Source organism: Symsagittifera roscoffensis, chromosome 6 (genome assembly GCF_963678635.1).
Source record: "Symsagittifera roscoffensis chromosome 6, txSymRosc1.1, whole genome shotgun sequence".
In the NCBI taxonomy this organism is placed as follows: Eukaryota; Metazoa; Xenacoelomorpha; order Acoela; family Convolutidae; genus Symsagittifera; species Symsagittifera roscoffensis.
In genome coordinates, this window is record NC_087067.1 from 10,877,618 (window position 1) to 10,894,031 (window position 16,414).

Consider the following 16,414-nt stretch of genomic DNA (forward strand, 5'->3'; position numbering starts at 1 on the left):
ACAAATAACTTTTTTTGTTTCATATGATGATACAAAAATGCATCAACTGTTTTAACCTATTTCTAATCGAATGCCAAAGCACATGCAATCAAAAAGACGTAAGTGTGCCATAAAAATTGGTAACAATTTTTGCGACTTAGGTTGGAAAAAACTGTCGTATTATTACACAACGCTCGGTAAAGCGCACAAGCCCATAAGGAATTTCGCAATTTCGAAAAAAAATTTCGCGAAACCCCAAATTCACTCCTGATACTAACAAATTCATGGTAATACATTTTTGAAGTTTCTGCTGCTATATACAAGTTTTAGGGAACTCGCTATGCACAGAACAAGTAAACATGCCACTTTCACCTCTATTAAAAATCTATGCTATGAGCAGCCCAGCCCGTATTGCAATCTACAAAACCTTGACCAAAATAGATAAAAAATTATTTAGATAAATCCATGTTTCCAACAAGCGAAGCAGCCTTTCGCGAAAAATAGCTAGAAACGGCAAAAAGGATATTTAGAAAAAAAAACAAATGTTCTGTAAAACATTTAACAAAATTTCTTAGAAAAGCGAAAATTCAGCCGACAACAGGATTCAAACTACTTCTTGAACGGACTACAAAAAATGGAGTCAATCGCTTTCGCAACTGCTCCATATCGCCTTGATGACCTGCCTAGCAACACAATCGAATGGTTTCTACCAGTTAGCAATAGCGGATTTAGGATAAACTCCTCCTCCTCTCAGGGTCAAAAAAGTGATAGAAGGAGGCGTTTACCTTCTAAAAGCGCTACTGCTATTTGGTACGAACCATTCGATTGTGTTGCTAGGCAAGACATCAAGGTATTATGGAGCAATTGCGAAGCCGATTGTCTCCAACTTTTGTGGTCCGTTGAAGAAGGGGTTTGAATCCTGTTGTCGGCTGACTTTTTGTTTTTCTAAGAACTTTCGTTTTTTTTGTTGGTTTTTTAAGAAAAATTTTATGTTCTTTTTCAGTAAACATCCTTTGTGCCATTTCTTGCTATTTTTTTGCAAAATGCTTCTTCAATTGTTGTTAACATGGATTTTTCTAAATAATTTTTCTCTATTTTGATCAAGGTTTTGTAGAGTACACTAAAGGCTGACCTGTGCATAGCAGAGTTTTTTTAATAGGAGTGAAAGGTGCATGTTAAATTATTCTGTGTATAGCGAAATTCCTAAAACTTCTTTATAAAAGCCGAAAATTCAGAAAAGTACTAACATGACTTCGTTGGTATCAGGAGTAATTTAGCATTTTGCAAAACATTTTTCGAGGCTACGATATTCCTTATGGGCTCTATTTGTTCACACTTGCGGGCTTTAGCGAGAGTAGTAAAAAATAGGACTTTTTTCAACCGGTAATACACCTTTTGTTGCACCTTCACGGCTTTTTGATAGCATGTGCTTTGGCATTCGATTAGAAAAAGAATCTTTTTACTGCTTTGGAAGAGCTCGAAAAATCAATTTGTACACCTAAAAAAAGTAAACAACATTTTCGCCAGCCCCTTGAAAACCCCTCCAACCAACCCCCCATCACTCCAGATCCTTTCCTGCCAGTTAGCAAAAGATGCGTATGACGTACATAATATGACGTACATGATATTAACACATCCGTTCGTTTGTTTAATCGAAGATAAGAAATAATGAAAAATTATGTAGAAGACTCAGCAAAAATTTCAAAAACTGCAAACAGAAGGTTTTCTAGCAAAAATGAGAAACAGTATTTTTAAAAGATAGCTAACAGACAAATGGAACAGAGTCATTGAACGCATAAAATGGACTTCTTTTTTGAAAAAAAATCTCAACTTTCCAATTTCCAAGAAAAAATAGATGGCATTAAAGCTCCATGAATTTCTAGAACAATTAATAATTGACACTTTTTTGAATGAAAATGACCAATCTGAGAAAACTGGATCTACAGATAAATTTTTTATTCGGCTAAAATCTGTTAATTTAGTTCCATAGTCGATAACATTTCTTGTGATCTTTACACTTTCACTGTAGAGCTTGCCTTCTTTTTAAAAAAATGAACTGAACTTATTAAAAAAAACCGCGAAAAAGTAAATTTGAACTTGACAAATTTTAGGACTACGTTCATCGACTCTTCAAAAAAGGAATTATTATACACACAGGCGAAACTGAGCTTCGCACTACTTGCAATTAATGGTATGACGAATCGACCAATAGAAACGATATAAGATATTTTCGGAACGACTGGAATCGAATTTGAGAAAGCTGAACCTTCAAAAAAAACGGGCTATGGGAACTGAGCAGACGGACGATGGTCTGAAAAAGCACAAAAAGCTCTAGTTTGCAAAAACCGCCCGGATTCTAACCGCAAATTTTTGCCGTCTCGATCAATTGTTTTACCTCTACACCAGATGCGCCAAAACCCTTCACGCTTTGCAGAGAGCCTTCATGCCAAAAAATGAACCCTTCATGCCGAACACACACACGCACACAAAAAAGTCTCCTTCTCATCCGAACCCTCACACACCAACACAAAAATCTGTGAACTAGCAATTTTGAGTCTCACGTAATGCATGTAATAAATTTTGCATGTAATAAATTTGCATATAATGAATCGCAAATCATTAAGCCACTCTGTGTATAAATTATGCATTTCAAAAAATAGTGAGATATATTAGAAAATTTCTGAAATCGAGATTTTATTTTTGTTATGTTGTTTGAAACAAATAGCTTTCTTCGGTTCACTTGATGAATTAAAAATTCATCAACTGTGTAAACTTATAACTATTCTAATGTCAAAGCACATGTTATCAAAAAGCTGTAAAGGTTCAATTTATTGCCAATCATTTTGTATAGCTAATTCGATGCAGCTAAGTTGCTTTAAGTCGCAACAATACTTGCGACTTGGTCGCAACAAAAGTCACAACAATATTTGCGAATTAGGTTGGAAAAAATAGAAAGTTCCTACCATAACACTGTTCTTCGCAAGTGTAAATAAGCCAAAACCTTAAGCCGACAAAAAATGAAACAAAAACGAAATTTTGACAAATCGAGTTGGTAAAATTCGATTAGGCGGGATATTAAAGGCTAACATGCTCAAAATTTGTTGACCAAAACACCTGGTAGATGAGTCCTGTGAGCAAAATTGTTTACAGGAAAAAAATCTTGTAATCAATTCCTTTACCCTTGCTTAACGCAAGGGTAATTAACAAAATATTTTTTAAAACTTCCGAGCAGATTTTCAACCAAAGAGCTCTCTATAATTCAACCAATACAAAGTCCCTACAATTTGATGGAAGATAAAAACTTACCGAGTGAATAATTGGCAAAACTGCTGTAAACATGAACATAGCCAACAGACAGTTGCAAAAGAGTCAATACACGCAAGTTAAACAGAAATAAATACTGTCTTCTGAATTTGTGAAATTCAAAGAAAAGAAACAGATCCCCTTAGAGCTCCTTGAATTTCTATAACAGTTTATGGTTGACACTTTTTGATGAAACTAACCCAATTTGAGAAAACTAGATCAAAAAGTAAAATCTTTATTTCGCTGGGAAATCTGAAAAGTAAATTCCACTTTTTAAACTAGAAGTCGATCATGTTTTACTGACCTTAACACTTTTGCTGTTCGATAGTGGAAATTACGTTCCTTTTCTGCAGAGGCGAATTTTGCATACACAAGCAAAAAAGTATGGCCGATAACGCTACTGGGAAAAACTGACTGAGTTAAACTTTGAGTCTACAAAATTTCTTAAGCGCTGCACGCCAATTATGAGTCTATATAATTGCTAAGTGAGGCAAGCCAAATATAACGCATTAGCAGGACCAGTCAATTTGAAAAAACCAACTAACATGCCTCAATTTATAGAGCGGACGAAAAAGTTCATTTAAAACAACTGACCATGCCCAGGTTCGAACCCTCGTATTTTGTTGCAGGTCTCCTTTCCTACCTCTACGCTACAGATCCATGTTACGTTTAAGCTAAGCTGCTAATTCTAATATAAAAGTCTGTGTTATTATCCTTAGCATTGGCTGTACTTAATAGCTGGTTTTTGATTGAAATGAACACTTTCAAAATGAACTCATTTTGTCGCAACGATATTTGCGTCGCAACAATAATTGCGACTTAGGTTGAAAAAAAAGAGAGTTCATACTATAACACAAGCTTTGCTTGAGTAATGATCGCTTTTATTTCTGCAGCAGTTTTGCATATTTCTTCTTTATAAATCTTTCGGCTTTTCGGTGATTATCTGCTCATATTAACTTAGCAAAATACCATATTATTTTCGCACGCTCGAACAAATAGACATATTAAACAAGTTGAAATGCACAAACTATTTCGATATAATCCCGCTTTTATATCAACTTTTTATGTAAATAGAGTACCCTGGCTATGAGCATGTATCGCTGAATATTTCGATTAAAACTCTACAACTATAAAAAAAAAACAATTGAGAAATATAGCCAACAGCGTCAAATGAAATGTAAATGAAAGTTACTTCGGCTCTTTTTCCTCCCCTTAGAGCCCTTATTTCTTCGTTTACCCCCACCGAACCTTGTAGAAATCAAATCAAAACGAGACTCACGTTTGCTTGCAGGCCATCTTTGTATGTCCGTGATCATCTGTAAACTCCTTTTTGATGTATCCATTTTTACAGCGGCACTCATAGCCGTCTTCTGTATTGACACAATGCGACCCATTCACCTCCAGGTTGCATATATTGGCGTCCAGACACTCGTCTCTGTTCGGACACTTGTGGTAGAAGTAGTTGTGATCCAGTCTGACACTACTACTTTTTGGTCTGGGTTTGTACTTTGAAAGAGAACTACTCATGGTCGTCGAGAACAAGTCAGCCGCGCATGTTTCGAATGGACCATTGAAATTGCCTCCCACACAAGACCTAGTTAAAATAATTTTTTCATTTTTTATTCGGGACATTTTCTCAACATAACTGGGAGGAAAAACCTTTGAACATAAACTCGTGTCTGAGCAAAACACAACTAAACATAATCGCAAGCGTAAATATTAACGGTGAGACAAGCTTAAGCTGTGGTATTATTGGTTTGACTACAAAACCTGTAGTTAAGGTCTTCTTGAAAAATAGTTTAGGACTTCTATAAACTTTTTCCAGTTGAAATACAATTAATGCGCTATTATGAGCAGCTCGTGCAATACACAGTCTATTCAACTTAAGTATCGAACACGTATCTCTGAACTCTGCGTAATGACCATGCGCTGAGAAATATTCCCAACCCCCATGCGTGATTATTAATCTTAACCAGCACGCCTAATTAAATGAAGCTGACTTACGATTTGCCATTTACACTGTCAAAATGATGATAAAATAAATTGAACCTTCCTCTGACAAGTATTTTTTAACCCAGAAACCAGAATAATAATTATGAAATCAAAATAATTGAGTTCAAAAAATCACCTTTTCAAAATAAAACTCGCTCGTACACATCAATTTCAACGAAATTTTAGAGCCAAAATTACAAACTTGAATTATGTTTTCGTATAAAATACCTATTTTTCATCATAGTGAACCTTCTCATATCGCAAAAAAAACTTTGCTTTGATTCTTTTTTAGATATCTTGACCAGATACACCACAGACAATTCATTTCTCAAACCCCACTAACATAAAATCTGGGCTAAAAAATAAAAAGTACCAGAAATGTTTTTCAAAAGTCAAGGAAAGATTGTACACTATGTTACGAAGAAACTGAATATGATTTTACCCGTTGTCTTCGCAAAACCCACAGCCAGGGTGATTCAAACACGAGGCACAAGTATCTTTTTCGGAACACTTCGTACACTTCGCCGGGGTATTTTTTTCCGAATACGACTTGCAAATTCCATACGAATACGCCGGCAAGTACATGTAAAATGGCATGCACTTTTGGAGACTCTCACACCAAGCGCATTCCGAGAACCTCGAGCCAGTTTCGCTTCCAATTTTGAAACACTCGCCACACGTTGCTCGTAAATGACACGGTTTCGGACAAGCAGCAGGTCGGAACTTTCGTTGCGCTTCTGACAACTTTTTCTCCTCGTCTAAATCTTGTTCTGGAGGTCTTCTCAAACATTGCACACTTGTGCTGGTTCTAGCCCACACACAACCCTCTTGGGCATTACAAGATGTGCACTCAACGTGATCTGTGCATGTTATGCAATGGTGGGGGTAAACCACTAGTCCTGGTTTCAGAGATTTTTCCTGGGGCGTTTCCCATTTGCCGATGCATTTGCGTTCACGTTCGTCCCACCCACAAACACCTACTCCTTCGCCTGTGCACTCGAGACATGAGAGAATCCGCGAGCACTGTTTGGACCATCGCGTGGGTTTTATCTGATGTATGCTGAGGTCCGAAATCTTAGAGCCATTATGATTCGTTTTGAATATTTTCAGTCGACCGTTTGCTAAAAAAAACCACACACTAAATAAAATTAAGTAATTTCAATTAGTTTTAAGCTATATTCGTTAGAAAAATGTGCCTTGAATTGGATTATATATTTTTTATTCCTTCTTTACAAGGAACGTAAAAAAAATTAATAGCACAGAATCACGATATTGGCCAAAAAGCTATTCTCCAAAACGCTAATTATCACTTTTCGGTCAGCCGAACTACATTTCCATAAAAATGATTTTTCATATCCATTAATTTCTTTGACTCATGAAAAATTAAATGTTTTAAAAGTCTGCAGACAAAAAATTGAGATTAAAGCTCTTTTTTATGTGAGCATGAAAAATGGAAACTAAAGGAAAAAAAATAAGGAAAATGTGAACACACATTTTAATCAGCACTATCCAGCCTTTGATTTACGTTAACAAAATTCCAATTCTGAGCCACAAATAATATATCTAGTGAGTGAGTATTTTCCTACTCAGCCAAGTAATAACACACTGCTCATAGTAGCGGCTGATCGTCTTTTCCTTTTAACTACTTTAAGGCGAGACAGTACAAAAGGCAAACATAAATTGGAAATAATTTTATTTTGATGCATAATATTAGCAAAAAATGTGCTCGAAAGGGGAGCTATTGTTTGCATCTTTTATCTTTAAGTCCCATTTAAACAAGACGGGGAAGTTTAAAAAAATTATACTGCTTGTTTTGATCTTTTTTTGTTTGGAGTTACCGATTTTTTTTTGGAGTTTTGGATCATTTCTTTAACTATTAACCCCCCTCCTATGGTATCTAGAAAAAAATATCCACCCACCCATTTAACATCTATCTCAACTGTTCAGGATAAGCCAATCGCAACAGAAGAAGGGGAATTGTTAAAGAGTTAAGCTACAGTTAAGGATTTTTGAAACAAGCATAAGCAAAATTTCATTTAAAAAATAGCCCACAAACCTGTAAGCATGTACTTCTCTGATCTTGCATGCTTAGTGACATTTTTATAATTCAAGTTTGCAAATTGGCATAATTTCAGGTCAAAACAATTAAGACGAATAAAGACTTTTTTAAGTACATATTTAATGACTATAGTTTTCAAAATTTCACTCTAATTTGACAGTATTATTCATTCCAATTTTATAATCCTAAGGAAAAAATAACGTAGGATTTTAACCCAATCATGTTCGGGCGTTGTACACGCAGTACTGTGCAGCTTCAATTTCAACAAAAAAAACGGCATGGGAAATCTTAATTTGGGTGGCGGAATGCTTAAGTGACTGTCGAACAATACCTTGTCGATTACTGACAGTCATATTTGCTTCAATCTGAATATCGCAGCCATCAGAGCTTTCACATTTTGTATCGTTCAAAAACAGCCACTCCTTATGCGTCAAGGAATCCGCGTCATACCAAACAGGCGCATTCTTCGTCACTGGTATCTTTTTTTCCGATATATTCACAGAAGTGTTGAGGTTTTCCAGAAGCATGGCATACACTTGGGCTTGTCCGTCAGCAGCGCCCATTAGTTCGAGAGTACCTCTGAATTGGGCTACAATTGGTGCGTGTTGATCCGGACCTCTCATTGACACTACATATCTCGGATCCATCTCAATGTCGAAGAACAGTGGGATGTCGGAACCCAGTCCAACTTTGACGTAGTCAGGGTAGTCCCAGTTCACTGGTTGGAAAAATATTTTCTCAATGAACCCTCTTGGGAAGTCGTATTTGCAGCTGTCAAGAATGTTTGTGACTCCCGTGTTATCGGGGCCAGTATTAGGACAATGAGGTTCCATCTCAGTCTGATCCGCTGCAATAACAAAAAAAATGAAACTCTGTCAAAAATTAAATACTTCGATGCTCAAACACGTCTTAAAATAACAAAAAAAAATTCAAATTCAAGCTTCTTTTTAGGTAAGAAAAACTGTAAAACCCAGCCAAAAGACAGTTAGAAAAGAGTCAATGAACGCAAAGAAACAAAAAAAATAGACTTTTTTTTGAAAAACTTCAACATTCGAATTTCAAATAAAAAATATATGGCCTTTAACTCTTTGAAGCTCAAATGCAAATAGCAATTGGCACTTTTTTGATAAAAGTAACCCAATTTAAGAAAACTGGATTATAAGGAAAAGTTTTCATTCCGCTGGGAAATTCAATTCTGTATTCTCTGGAAATATTAATTCTGAATTTTGTCTACCTTCAAGCAAATGAACTTGAACTGAACTCAAAAAGTTCATATATAGATGAGGGCATTCATATGTGCGTTTTATAGGCATGAACGCACTTCTTTGTTATTAGAGCGTTTGAAGATTATTCCTGAAAAAGCAAAGAAAAATTCATCAAGGCCTATAAAAGAGGCTTGAACTACGTTCATCGGATCTTAATTAGGTATCATAGCCAACTGACTTTAACTTCACGAATCTATCAGGGTTCACATGTTTTTGGAGCAACAATTTGAATTGGATACAACTGAATTGATATGTACTTTTCACATTCCTTTCAAACTTTGAACTAGGGAGGAAACTTTCAGGATGCAACTTTCGACCTGTTTAAATCTCGATTCGCCACGCAAGTCGTCTGATGAAAACGACATTTTAAGTTTTCAGATATTTTGAAATCGTTTGCAAAAAGACTTACAAGCAAGCAAAGCAAACACACAAACAATACAATATTTCAAGGAAGCTATGCAAATTAACAAATTGTAGGTAAATATTTCAAGTTGGTTTGATTGCATGTATCCGTCAGCAAAGGCTAAGAAGCAATAAAAATAGTATATTTAGGATAGTAATTTAATTGCTTGATTCGGTTCTTAATCAGTTAAAGTGGTTCATCGACTAATCATTAAGAATATTCACTTTCAATGCGATTTAATTTCATTGATAGCTTGAACCTCAATGTAAACGTTTTCTAGCGAATTGTTAAAACAAAACGTTGAGATATTGCAATTTTTTTTTTGCTCAGATCAGTCGGCAGAAAGATAAGGTTTTCAAAAAAAACCATTCAAAAGAAAAATCATCAAACAGTTGAACTTTTCTGAAAGCTTAGATCAGATCCCAAAAGTTTTTCCAGAGAACCATTGAAAATTAGAATTGAAAAAGTTGTTTTGATCGCTTGAACTCATTTTTTCGATCAAGAAATTAACGCGATTGAAGATTGATATATTGCATCTTACTCAACAAGCTCAAAACGGGCTGAAAAACGCGCGGTTCTAAGACAAGACATTCAAAAAATGGAACCAAGAATTATGTCAAGCTCCAATAATAGTTTGCAAGAAATCAAAAATCAATATTTTCTAGGAGAACTAATAACATCATGAAATTTTGGTAATATTTCAATAGTTTGTTTGGTCGTAGCATTGAATATTTTTTGTTACCGGGATAACATTATTCGGTTTTCAAAAACTTTACAAAAAACTTTTGGCATAGATTGTGGACAATATTTTTCAAGTTTTCCAGATTTAAGAATATTTGAAAACTCTAGAAAACTCGCTGCTTTAACTCTCCTAAAAATTTTGCTCGATAACCGCAACTTAGCCATAATTCGTTGCTTTAATTCTCCTAGGCATTGCGCATCGATAGCCGTATGAGTAAAAAATATATTACATTCGCTTAACATATAAAAAAGACAAGACATCCATTGAAAAACCGCTGTGAGCTCTAAAAAAGAATAAACTAGTTTTAAAAAGAACATATTAGTTTTTGAAAAAAAATTCTAAAAAATTTTTTTTGAACGAATACTCACTTTTGTTCATACATCTCTGTTGAGCTGAACACCAGAAACAGTTCTCGTTTCCGAACAATAGACACGAAGTACAATCAGCCTGAGATCCACACACGCCGGGACACATACCATTAGTAGGTACACTTCGACAACCGCTCGGATCAGACCTGGATAGGCAAGCCTTGTTGCCTCCAGTCCATTCGTGGCAATAGGAGCACTTTGGATCCTGATGGCACAGCTCTTCATTCTGACTCGCTTCCTGACATACTGCATCTTCTTGCTCGTCGAAAACACTCGGAGGTGCCTGGAGCAAATTACAAAAAAGGTCAAAATATTACAAAAAAGGTCAATTGAATAAAGGTGAATTCTTAAAAGATGAAAAACTTCGAAATAATTCACTCAAAAAAACTAATGTTACAAAAAAAAACTATTTTAGTTGAACATGCCAAACAAAATGGTTACGTATCCGGAGACAAATTTGCTGGCACAATGTTCCTGGTTATTTTGAAATGAATAACATCCAGCATTCGTACTGCCCTCGCATATATATATATTCTTTAAAAATTCTTGATAGTCTAAATTTGATTTTTTAAACCACCGGTCCTACTCAATGCAGAACCATCCAATTCGCCGTAGCCGGTCATATCTTGAGAGGCGGATGACAATGGGACCACTCCAACCATGACCGAAGTGGGATTCAGACAATTGACCCTCCCTTTAAGAGATGCGTGCCTCACCCACGGTGGATCATCTAATTTAGTTTCCACTTGCCTTATAGACATACAAGTCTGATCGCACAGTTCCGTCGTATCCTCCGTAAATACCCATCAAGTTGTCGTCCAGCAGCACTGCAACATGGCCCTTACGTGGAGGAGCCGCATGCATTGTAGTCGAGAGACCTAGTCACAAAAATAAAGTTTATTTTGCGTCTTATTCAAATAAACAAATGTTAAAACAAACCACGCACATTAACAAGCTGGGAAATTGGTAAATAAAATTGTATACGGTTTGAGAATTAACTAAAAGCTAAGAATGGTTATACTGTTAGTAAAGCAAGTTACTACCTCTAAAACTAGTTTGAAACCAAAATTATTTATTCAAAATTAGTTATTTATATTCATAACATTACAACTAGAATGTACACCACATCAATTTTAGAGCTTTTGAATGAAATTTTTTTTTTTTTTGAAAAATAGGATAGCATTTTTTACTTCTTTTTGTTATTTTCTGTTGCGGTAATCGATGAATTTGAAGCCGAAACGTAATTCAATTGCACCTGTCTAAATTAGGAAGTTAAAATGTTATGCCATTCAGTTAAAAATAGTTTTTTTTTAGTTGGCAGGTTAATTGGTTCACCCGACTGCTGTACCTGCACTTACCGTTCATGGACATTTGCAACTTTTCCGCAAGTTTTGCAAGTTCATAATAGTTTTCGCCTGAAAGTCAAAACATTAACAGTTGCCCGACTTTTATTTAAAGAACATATATCATCTTAACTCTGGGAAAACATTTATAACCATCTCTAATTGAAAAATGTGCACAACTGAAAATTCATGCAATGCAACAACTAGGAAAAATGCCGACGAAAAATCTTCATAGCCATGCCCGAGTAAACAAACTAAAAGTAAACAAGACCAACGAAACATGCTTTTTACTTGTTTTGCTAATCTATATTGATAAATGATCGATTTCATAGTCTAAAATAAAACATCCACGCATAGGTTCTCTGTAACTTGGAAAACTCCAATACTCATAGAAACGACCATGCACGCTTAAATTACTTGGCTAATTTATCCTCCGTACTTTACCTTGTCTGCTTTCCACAAAAGTCCGGATTAGGCTAAGCTCTAACACAACACGAAAAAGGTTAATAAGCTCCTTCCTGATTTAAACTTCTTGAGCGAAGAAAAAACTGCATTCAATCCATATTGGGTGATTGTTATGAAATTAGTTTCTGAATACATTGAGCGAATCTGTACATAGAAAACCAAGTTAGATAGGATTATCAAAAAATAATGGTTACACACGATTTCAATTAGTAGCAGCGGATTTTTTCTCAAAAAGGATCTAATTTTAAGGTAAAATAAACCTAATGCAGTTTAAAAAAATCACATGCATCCTGAATACGATTTTCAGTCCGTAAAATTTTGAACTGTACATTCTTGTTAATTTTGATATACAAACGTATTTCTAAATCTTCCTCGTGTTTTTATGTTAAGTTTTGAAGATGTCAAGTTTTTTATGTCACGAAGAGCCAAAGCTGCGTACATGACTAAAAACTGATCACAAAATATTTGGATTATTTTTGTACATCTGAAAAAAAAAATGTTGGAAATTAATATTTCCTTTGATTTCATTGTTATTTTGGAGCTCACATTCATCTAATTTGATTTTTAGTATCAATAAGTAAAGTTTTTGTTCCACAGGTAAAACTTAAAATTAAACTCCACTGTAGAAACAAGAAGTGGTTCACGTTTTTTGGCGCCATTTCCACGTTCGTATTGGGAGAGCGCTATTTACGTAACCTTCAGCAAATGAAATTCAATTGAACTGAAAAAGCGCATATATAACTAAGTGCATTCATAAATGCATTAATTTGTATGAATATGTCTTTTCAACACCAATAAATAATGTTTCTTAATCACTTTACCTCCATTTCCGATCAAGACGCGTTCTTTGTCAATCCACATATGACAATCTAAATGGAACAGAAAAGTCTCGTTCATTACACAGCTCTTCTCAGCCGAATCGCCCTTCATCGAGCCCCCGAACACCACCATGTAATTGCCCATTATCACTGCACTATGATGTGCCAGCTCATCCGGCTTCGCTCCTCTGTCTCTTTCCACAGTCTCCCACATCGTTAGATAGTTCATGTCAGTACTGTAGGCTAGCAGATCGTTCGTCTTTTTGGAAAAGCTCGGAGAAAAGGGTGCGTAACCTCCAAAAACGAGCAAAACTTTTCTCTTCTTGTCGTAGACGGTCGTATGACCGACTCGGCGCAATAGTAAGCCATGGTAGCCTTCTGGAGTCCTAGCAGACCACGTCATTTTGACGGTGTCCAGGACGTAAATAAAGTGATTGTACGAATCATTTGCAAGTCGTCCCCCGATTACAAATATTTCGTGACCGACCAGTGTTGATGTGTGATCAGCTATTCCTTGTTTGAATGGCCAGTTGTAATGAATCCAATTTCGGCTTTCTAAAATTTTTAAAGAAATTTGAATCATGAATAACCCCAGGACGAAAGATGTCCGGATTCAAAAAACTCAAATCACAAACGTCTATATAGACCAAATAACTTCATCAATGGGAAGTTTCATTTCAATTCCAAACAATTCTTTTAGCAAATTTAAAAGAGTTGAAGAGAACATCCGCACCAGTTGCGATACAAAAAAAAATATAACAACTCAAGCTAACGGACAGAAATGAGACAGAAACCACTGAGTCGAATAAAAAACTTTTTACAAAAATGTCGATAAATTCACCTACATCATGTTATATTTGTGGAAATCATGTTCTCTATTCATGGGCTATTTGAGGAAAAGTTGTCCAGAAACACAGTTTCCTGCGTTAGCTATGCATTCAGTAAAATTACAGAGTGGCAGCCTGGCCGACAAAACTTGAGTAGACGCGCTTTAAGCCGAAAACAAAATTGATGTCGAAAAATCCGAGCCTTTAACTTTGAAACTCGAAGCTTATATGCATCCCATCCTGAAAACCACAACAGCTTGAACACAGCCAATAGACATTGAAACCGTGTCAATAATTCAAGAAAACCAAACTACGATCAACTTAATTTGAAAAAATATAACTTTCGACTTTCAAGGATGAACAGAAAAAAACTGACTTGTTTTTGAAGAAATCTCAATTTTCGAATTTCAAAGACAAAAATAGATGCCCTTAAAGCTCTTTCAATTTCTAGAGCAATTTATGATTCGCGCATTTTTGATAAAATTCAAAAAAAAAATGATAATTGAATCAAAAAGTGATTTTCAATTCGCTGGGAATTCAGAAAAATAAAATCCATTGTCGAAACTAGAAGTCGATCACGACCTTTACACTTTTGCTCTTCAATGGTGAACTTAAAAAGAAATCAAAAGTCAAAGCGCTTTAAAATCAAACTTTATCGTGAACAAATCATAAGACTTTTTCTTGAAAATGTTCCGACCACATTCAGTAGCACAATGTTCGGACCACATTCGTATAAACGACATTTTTTAAATCTTTATATTAGCGTCGTTTCTTCTGCGCGGTGTGATTATAGAACTAAAAAAACGCGAAAAAGTTAGAGAACTAGGCATAAAACACTACAATTGTTTTCAAATAAATAATCGAAAAACTGAAGAAAAAAATCCATATTTGTATGAAAATTTTTATGGCCCAGAATGCGCTTTATGAAGCTTCCAAAACCGATTTTCTTTATTTTTGATTTAGCCCTAATGGCCAACATATGTTACTCGATCACTGTACTCGCTCGAAATTAGATTGAAACTCATCCAACCGGTTTTTCGTCCAACCGGGACAGAATTTTAAACCGGTTTTTCTCAACACCGCAAAAAATTTTAAGAATTTCTGGAAATTAAAAAGGGTTGAATATGATACATCAACCGACCCATTCCGATAATAAGTTCTCGTATTTCCGTGAAAAACAAAGAAAAAACTAAAACAACCGAATATCGAATTTGAACAGGAACAAATTTAGTACTTTTTCCTCGAAGGGTCTAGCTTTTTATTAATACTGAACTCTGCGTCAGCTTGGGTTAGTGCGCTTCTCAAAACACTATCCAGAAAACGACAAAAAAAATTGATTTATAAAGTGAAATAAGAAAAAAGTAACCGTAATTAAAATCAAATGCAAAGAAAGATCAAAAACTTAAAAACCTTCAAAAATTGTTTTTGTCAAAAAAATTATACAAATTGCAAAAAAAGCCCATGAGATCCAGAAAACAATGTTCTGCGCCATAAAAAACTTAACAAGAAGCTTCTGAAATGCTAAAGAGAAGCTGAATTTCCAAAAAGTCTTTTTTGCGGGAACTGAGCCGGCAAAAATAAGCTGAGCAACAAAAATATAAATTAGCAAAAAATTTTCAGTTTCCAGAATTTTCAAGTCCCGAATGGAATCGAACTGCTGAACTTTGTCGTCCATCATGGGTGTTAAATCAACTTAGAAGCAAGCTGAATCTTCAAAAAAATTGGGCTACGGGAACTAAGCCGACAAAATAAACAGACGGACAATAGTCCGAAAAAGCTCAATAACTCAATTTTGCAAAAAAAAAACAGGTCCCGGCCATATTCGAACCAGAGGCATTTGCTATCTCAAATAGATGTGATACTTCTACCCTAGATGCGCAGGAACGGTTGATTGAATTTGAATTTATATTTAAAAAAATGAAGCATATGAGGGAGTCTAGGCTCCAGGAGATGAGTCCTGCAAACAAAGTTGTTTAGGGGAAAAAGTCTAGAACCCGATTACAATACCCTTAGCTATCGCAAGGGTAAAACATTCGTAAGGATGCCACCGAGAGCGGCACCAATATAGGCGGCTTAGGCTGGAAAAAATAAAAGTCGTTCCATTACACTACGCTCGTTAGTATAAAAGTCTAAGAAGTACAGCAATAACTTATCCGAAAAATAAAGCAAACATTTCCGGAAAAAAAACCTAATCGACTAGCTAAAAAGATAACTTACGCACAATTTTCTGTTCATTTCAAAACCCAGTTTGCACTTTTGCTTCTATTTCAGCCTCAATTTGAGTTAAAAAATTTCCTCGCATGCTCAAAAACCTAAGTTTAACTAATGAAACAATTCTCTATCCTCGTTAACTCCCAGTTCGCATTTTTGCTTCCATACGAAGCTAAATATGAGTATTGAATTCTTGTAAACGCTCAAAACACCTTGCTTGACAATTTTGACACAGGCGAAGCCATTAACAACCATACAACACAAACATTAACAAAAACAAAAAGCCGGAAAAAATGAAATATTTTAACAAAAAACTAGATCATACAAACTTTCATAAGTCTCGATAGAAGTTCATTCCAGGCAAACCTGCCACACACTTGAATTTTGAAACAGCAACAACGCAACAAAATTTACGAAAAGAAACAAAGCCGACAATCTTTGAGAAGACGCAAGTTGAGACGAAAAAAATATGATTTTATGAAAAATGTCCCACCTTAAACAATAATGGAGAACACTTGTACTTGTAATATTTACAATGAAAGTTGTTTACAGTACAAGAAAAATCAGTGATGTGGCAACTAAGCCGACAATCTTTCAGCGGACACCAACTGAGCCGAAAAAAAATTTATCAAATTTTTT

The 16,414-nt window shown here is 35.3% G+C and overlaps 1 protein-coding gene across 4 annotated transcripts in view; it reads right to left on the reverse strand.

Annotated features, from left to right (window-relative positions):
- Positions 1–16,414, reverse strand: part of LOC134848503 (multiple epidermal growth factor-like domains protein 8) — a 33,551-nt gene that overhangs the window by 14,335 nt on the left and 2,802 nt on the right. Inside the window, exons 5-12 of one of the 4 annotated variants that reach the window (XM_063865978.1) lie at positions 12,741–13,292; positions 11,470–11,526; positions 10,862–10,989; positions 10,112–10,394; positions 7,665–8,180; positions 5,717–6,395; positions 5,287–5,301; positions 4,562–4,876 (exon numbers count right to left, since the gene is read on the reverse strand). In XM_063865978.1, the coding sequence (XP_063722048.1) occupies positions 4,562–4,876; positions 5,287–5,301; positions 5,717–6,395; positions 7,665–8,180; positions 10,112–10,394; positions 10,862–10,989; positions 11,470–11,526; positions 12,741–13,292 (2,545 nt within the window). Of the gene's footprint in view, positions 1–4,561; positions 4,877–5,286; positions 5,302–5,716; positions 6,396–7,664; positions 8,181–10,111; positions 10,395–10,861; positions 10,990–11,469; positions 11,527–11,898; positions 11,938–12,740; positions 13,293–16,414 lie in introns of all 4 variants that reach the window. The other 3 variants (XM_063865980.1, XM_063865981.1, XM_063865979.1) reach the window with 3 other exon arrangements.